The following is a 7,306-nucleotide window of genomic DNA, read 5'->3' on the forward strand; positions in this document are numbered from 1 at the left end:
TATGTAAGAGCAAGATGGTATTAGAGATAGTTGTGGCTTTTAACTCCGGTGAAAATTAAGATTAAAATTACATGTTGCCACTTATTGACAAGTCTCTTGAATGATATGTAAAAATAACTTTAGCCAGATTGCTTAACATGCCCATTTCTTTCCCATAATTCCCCTTGTTGACATTTCTTGTTTTCTTCCGGGGTAAATGGAGACCACTTCTCCAAGCAGTGATGGGATTAACATACCCAGATCCCGTAAATTGTACCAGACATCAGTACCTGGGCCACCCCTAACTGAGCAAATAAGCAGAGCGAACTGCAGGTGTCCACTTTGGGGAACCCGGGGTGGGTGGGCGTGGCAAATGTGTAGCCAGTTAAATTTGAGGGTTCAGATGTTTATTTGTGACACAATATGGGTTGAAAACACTTAGTGAGTTGTTCAAGGTCAGACCACATTGGCATCACTGTGCAGTTAGAACCTAACCCATGCCACGCGGCGCGCGTATCACATACCCTCCATCCAATCTCACAGGGCAAGCCTACGGGTCCATTCCAGCTAACGGGTGTCACAGTTTCCTTCACTCACCAAAGCTTTTTCGTTTTTGTTTCTGTTTTAATACACATGGTTTATTTATTCGTCTTTGTGCTACCTTGAGATTCACACAAACACAGCTCTCCTGGATGTGAGATGAAAATGCATGTAGTGTTAGGGTGATTCCACCAGTTTTGGGGTGTCTGCTGACCTTAGGATGAGGGCTATGTAGAAATAAAATCCGCTCATAATAAAAACTGTTGACAGCCTTGACAAAAATAAGGATATAATATCAAAATAAATCAAAGGATATACACTATCATCATTATTCTGATACAGAATTTTTTTTTACATAGAAATATTGATACCAGTACAAATGGCAGGATATCAGGAAATCCATTACAATAAGACCTTTGGGTTAAAAATAAAAGTTTAAATTATAACTTAACACCGATTTTTTTAAAAAAATGATGACTCCTGTCATGCCCGATGAAATCAATGCTCCCTCAAGTGGCATCCTTTAAAATGTCTCCAACAAGACTTTTTTTGTTTTTGTTTTTGTTTTTTTAAAAAAAGTCTCAAATAAAGAAGAGAAAGACATGTAATATTCCACCAAGGAGAAAATGTCTTTTACTTAAACAAATCTAGAAAAGTGGGCCAGGTTCCTTCAGTGTCCCATTAATTTTGTCCTCCCACCAGTTAAACAGCAGAACTGAAAGCCAGTGGGCCAGGCAGGGGTGGGGGTGGGGGTCAGGAAAGTTCCTGAATGTTCCAATGTCTGCCTGCAATGAGCTGCCTGGAGGGTCTGGTTCAAACGTGTACAGGACTAGCTCTCTGAGCCTCCTCAGTAGGTCTACCAGCAAGCCCGGGAGTGTAGAGGCCCCACTACGCTAAACTAAGGTGAGCATCACCAGATTCTTTGAAGAATAAGGGTGTGTCTGCCTGGGCACTGAGCAGGACGGGTGAGGCAAAGGGCAAAAGGAAGTTTCTGCAACAGATTGTTCACTCTTATTCTCCTATTTGTGAAAACGGGTGTTATTGGCATTCAAAAAATGTCAAGGCAAAACATAAACAGGGAAATGAGAAGCCATGCCAGAAAGCCTTGCCCTCTATAAATCTCTTCAAAAATCAAAATTCTCCTTCAAAAAAAGAAAAGAGGCCACTTCAAAAATCAAAGACAGAAACGTTACTTGGAAAGCTGAGGGAGGACATTTCTTTCTGGCGTATTCTTTGTTTGACACAATTACAAGTGAGACTTGACAGGTGTTGTGCAGCGGAGGTTCACATTTCAAGTTCCTACTTCAGAGTGATCACTTCCGGGCCAAACAAATAAACCGGTTGAAAGAAGTCCTTAAACATGCCAAGCCTGGCAGGCAGGGGCAAGTGTGGTGCATCCTCCTCCCCCAAAATGGAACCTAAAAGAGAAAAGGGGACCAAGTCAGAAAAAAATTGACCTTTCAACTTACCTGTTGGTTTAATGTGTAATGTGTATGTATATGTGTGGCACCTGAGTGTGCGGGTCGACCCCCGCGCACATGAAGGCAGAAGTCAGAGCAGGCCGTCCATCTTCCCCATCTCTGGACATCTTATTTTCTCAGAACAGAGTCTTTTGCTGAACCATACAATTGCTGTTTCAACTAGGCTGGCAGGCCAGTGATCTCCTGGGGTACACCTGTCTCTGCTCCCCAGTGTTGGCATCATAGGCATGAGCATCGGTGTGTGTGTATGTGTGTGTTTGTCTGTCTGTGTCTGTGTGTGTTAATTAATTTGTACCTGCCAGTACAAATGGCAGGATATCAGGAAATCCATTACAATAAGACCTTTGGGTTAAAAATAAAAGTTTAAATTATAACTTAACACCGATTTTTTTAAAAAATGATGACTCCTGTCATGTGTGTTAATTAATTAACACACACACACACACACACACACACACGTGATGTGCAGAGGTACATTTATGCAGAGTCTATGTGGAGGGCTGGCTGAGCTGGATGCTCAATGCCTTCTTTCCTCCATCACTTTTCCACTTTTTGAGGCAGGGTTTCTTAATAAAGCTGGAATGGCTGATTCCACTCGGCTGGTTGACCACTGAGCCCCAGGATCTACTTGCTGCCTCCCCAGTGCTGGAATTACAGATGTTCACCATTGCACGTGGCTTTTGAACTGAGGTTTTGGGGAATAGAATCCAGGGCTTTATGCTTGTGTAGCAAGCATGTTACTGAATGAGCCATCTCCCTAGCCCCTCTCATTTATTTTTATAGTGATTGCTGTGTAAGCCCCGTATGAAAAGGCAAGCCTAGACAGGACCACAAGTATTCCACACACAAGTATGAATCTACAGCCAGTCAGGAATATGCAAGTTCAAGCATTCACACACAGCCACCAAAGTTAGATGACTGATCACTGAGGATGTTTAGAGGGAATTCGTGGGAAAGACAAGTTCAGCTTGAAGAATTAGACTGGACTCGAAGCTGACCCAGAAGAGAAGGCCTGCCTCATGCCCAAAGCCACTTCTCAGTCCCTGTGCATGCCATCGGTGGAGCTGGATTGAGGCATGTTAACTGATATAGCTAGCACTAAAAATATGTATGCTTTTCAAAGTCCTAAAACAGAAGACAGGAAAGCCGCCCCCACCCTGTAGGTACAGGGCCTCTAGCTCAGTTAACACCTTGGCCACGTTGGATGTCTCAATCCTGTAACCCCAGCACTCAGAATACTGAAAAGGGAGGATCATGAATTTGAGAGTAGCCTGGACAAGAGAAAGAGACAGTGTGTGTGTGGGGAGGGAGAAAGAGAGAGAGAGAGAGAGAGAGAGAGAGAGAGAGAGAGAGAGAAAGAGAGAGAGAGAGAGATTATTAGCTCTAGGGCTCCTTGTCAGAGAATTCAAATTGTCAGAGAATTCAAACCTCCTGTTTCCAACTTCAAATGTTTTTAGCTGTCATTCTCTGTATTTCTAGTATGTCCTATCTAAAGAAGCCACCCCACAACAATTACCCAGATGCTTTCAAAATAGAATTCTTTTACATATTAAAAAAAAAAAAAAAAAAGCAAAAGGCTGTCTTCGGACAATGGCAAAAACATTCTGACCTGACTCTTGGGTTGCTCTAAGAGGGCAGACCTAACTGTCATGCGCACTGTAAAAGCCAGGCGCCCTAGGTCCACGCTCTCTCTTTCTTCTTACCTCCTTCTTCCTCTTTCTTCTTTTCGCCCTTCTTCTTTCCTGCCTTCCATTTGCAACATGCCTCTGGATGGGTCAGGGAGATGAGTGACATCAATAAACACAAAGGAAGTCAGAGAAGTAATAGAGGACAGGGCTTGTGGTGTGGTCAGCAGGCAGAGCAGGGCTCATCCAGGCTTCTCTGGGGCCTTTTTGATGCATGGCTATTTCCAAGGGGCTAAACATGGCACCTACACACAGCCGTGCTGCCTGCAGGGCTAGGGCAGATGGTAAGCTCAGAAGGGTTCTGCTGTTGAGTGAGTCAAGGCTGCTGGGCTTGCTGTAGTGGGGGTGGAGGGCTACCACCCAGAACACATCAGACAGGTGAGCATAGCTGGACCAGCTTAGACAACGACAACTTGGGCGGTGTGAGATGGGACCATCTACTTTGACTCTGAGATTTTTTGCTAGACTCCTCTAAGGTAAGCCTTAAAGTCCAAAATAGAAAAAGTGGTTCTCAGTTACCAGGGGTGACTCTGTCCATAGAGCAATCAATACCCAGCCAGTTGTGTTTGTCACAGCTGGGATGGGGGGGGGGGGGATGCTATTCACATTTAGTGAATAGATGCTAGAAATGTGCTAAAGCCCTAAATGTCCAGGAGAGCCCTCTCAGTAAACAGGGAGCTAGCTCAAAATGCGCATGAAAATTAATAACTAAGAGCTGGCAGCAATAGTTAAGGGAACTGTGCTTGTCCCAAGCAAGTGTAAAATAGTCAAATACAACCCATCCAAGGGTTCTTTCTGCCCAGGACACAGGAAGAAGGTTTCAAGCTGATGTGCTGCCCCTGTTCTAGGTACTGAAGGATCCAACAAGGAACCGGAAAGGAAAAGCCGTTTGCTGGAACACCAAACCACACCTGACTCTGAGATTCTGGGCCCTTTCTGTGGCTTGCCCTTTCTCATGCAAACCAAGACCCAATCAGCATTTCTCCTTCCAAGAGTCCTTTCCATGCAGCCCAAGGTCATAAACAGCTTGAGTTCTGAAATCATCCATTCAGCAGACTCTTGCCTACGTCTCCATTCACTTCTAGGTTCAGAAGCCTCACTAAATGAAGTAAACAGGTGTCAATGGGGTGATGGAAATGTTTACATCAATGCACATTCTAACCTCTAGTTCAAACCTGGTGGCTTGCTTTAGAATCAGTGGAACACCAGTTTCTTACAGCCTACAATTTCCAATTCCAAATAGCAAATTCTAAACTCATCAAAACAGAACACAGTTCTTTCTTACTTGGAGTACTTCTAAAGGGAAAATGGCACTTCTAAAAGGGAAAACTGGAGCACAAACCTATAAAATCCTAGCTACTCAGGAGAACTGAGGCAGGAGGATGGTGAGTTCGAGGCCAGCTTGGACCACTTAGTGAGACCCTATCACAAAATACAAAGAAAACATGTTGCGGAGGATATAGCTCAGTGGCAGAGTGCTTGCCTAGGGGGTGAGCTCCTAGTTTCAATCTCCAGTAAAACACAAGAGCATAAGCAAGTGCATGCATGCATGCGCGCGTGCGCACACACGCACGCACACACACACACACACACACACACACACGCACACGCACACGCACACGCACACGCACACGCACACGCACACGCACACGCACATGGGCACAGAAGCGAAGAAGGGAAGGTGGGAGTTGACTCTATAGTAATGGAACTGCTTTCTATCCTGACTGCATTATTGCCTGTTGCTGAATTGTCCTCCAGTTTTGCAAGATACCACCAACTGGAGAAACTAGGTCTAGAGCGAAGGTTGAGAACCCTGCGTCAAGCTGCACTGTTTCTGTCCATGGGACACAGCTGACTTGAACCTGCAGCCGCAGCTCTTGACACTGCTCCATGAGTTCACTGCACCAGTGACTCTTGATGTCCATATTAGGAAGAATGAGGACATCACACAGTGTCTTCTCTTTAACCATCTTTTACTAAACTGTTAAGCCACATTATTCTTTAGTCTTACTAAAAAATGCTCAGCATTAACAAATACCATTAAAGCCTTTTGAAAAAAAATACATGCTAACATTTTATTTGGCATTTAGTCACACATTGGCTTCAGAAGGAGAACAACTAAGTTTTACATCTTCAAAATCTTTTTTAGTAGAAGGTTACTTACTGTAATCTCAATATTCAGGAGGTAGAAGGTTACAAATTCTATATAGTGAGTGACCATTGAAAAATGAAAAGAGAAATAGAAAGAGACAGAGAGGAAGAAAGAGTGAAAAAGGAAAGAAAAAAGGAAAGGAAGAAAATTGTGTTAGAATGTTTATATAAAAGTGGGTGGGGCATGGAAATGGCTGCCAGTTAAGTGTCCGCTGTGCAAGCACAGACCTTACTCTCAACCCAGCCTCCACAGGAAAGCCAGGCACACTGCACATCTGTAATCCCAGTGAGTTGGAAACAGCTGGATGACTGGCAAATACCTGCCAGCGGGTCTACCTGAACCAGGAGCTCCAGGTTCAGTGAAAGACCATGTCTCAAAAAATGAGGTGGAAAGTTAATGAGGAAGACAGCAACATCGATCCCTGGCCTCAACACGTGCGCATGTGAGTGTACACACACACACACACACACACACACACACACACACCTATATAAGTGTATATTAAAGATAGACACACAAAGTGGATTGGATCTACATGGGCAAAGCTCTATGTGTAGTCCCTGGACAAACAAACCAGAAGTTGAAACAAATTTAAAGATGAGATCAGAGAACACCTCTTTTTTTGTTGTTGCTGTTTTTGTTTTTTTTGAGACAGGGTTTCTCTGTATAGCCCTGGCTGTCCTGGAACTCACTCTATAGACCAGGCTGGCCTCGAACTCAGAAATCCACCTGCCTCTGCCTCCCAAGTGCTGGGATTAAAGGTGTGCACCACCACCGCCTGGCCAGAGAATACCTCTTTAAAATAATTATAAAACAAAAAAGTTCAAGTGTTAAATATATTTATCAAGTGGAATAGAAAACCTGGCATCAAAATCCTTCTTTTTCAGTATTCTTGTTTCTTCTTTTTAATTATGAAAACCATAATCTAATAAAAACCACAATGCAACTACTAATAGAATTTAGATAATGTGTTTTATAGCAGTGCTTCCTAAAGGCATTATTGTATAAGTCACACAAAGTGTTAAAGAAATGAATACCAGTTAAAATTATCGTTTGACGTAAAATGTATTTTCTCCAGGTAAACTAGTGGTTTTGGGTTTTTGCTTCCTTGATTAGTTCACACTTGCCAGTGGTCAGGATTGAACTCAGGTCCTTGGATCCATGAAGTACAGGCTCTAACCATAAGCTACTGCCACAGGAACTCTCTCTCTAAGCCAGGCTAACCTTGAACTCTAGAGCCACCTGCCTCAGGGTTCCGAGTGCTGAGATTATAGCCATGTGCAATAAGGTCCCACTGTTTTTTTCACTTTGAATAATCAAATATGAAGTAAAAACTTGTGTATTTTTAAAAAGGAATGCACCTGAGACAGAGCAGGAAGCTGACCTTAGAACTACCTGTCCCCATTTCATTCCTTCTTAAAAGGGGGAACCAAATACCCACGGAAGGAGTTGCAGAGATTAACTATGGA

General features: G+C 43.4%; 1 protein-coding gene across 2 annotated transcripts in view; it reads right to left on the bottom strand.

Moving 5' to 3' along the window:
• Positions 1-377: 377 nt before the first annotated feature.
• Positions 378-7,306, bottom strand: part of Prok2 (prokineticin 2) — a 15,732-nt gene continuing 8,803 nt past the window's right edge. Inside the window, exons 3-4 of one of the 2 annotated variants that reach the window (XM_031382751.1) lie at positions 3,704-3,766; positions 378-1,937 (exon numbers count right to left, since the gene is read on the bottom strand). In XM_031382751.1, the coding sequence (XP_031238611.1) occupies positions 1,833-1,937; positions 3,704-3,766 (168 nt within the window). In that variant the 3' untranslated portion in view covers positions 378-1,832. The remainder of the gene's footprint in view (positions 1,938-3,703; positions 3,767-7,306) is intronic. The other variant, XM_031382753.1, reaches the window with a different exon arrangement.

This window comes from Mastomys coucha, unplaced genomic scaffold (assembly GCF_008632895.1).
Source record: "Mastomys coucha isolate ucsf_1 unplaced genomic scaffold, UCSF_Mcou_1 pScaffold20, whole genome shotgun sequence".
NCBI classification, from domain to species: domain Eukaryota; kingdom Metazoa; phylum Chordata; class Mammalia; order Rodentia; family Muridae; genus Mastomys; species Mastomys coucha.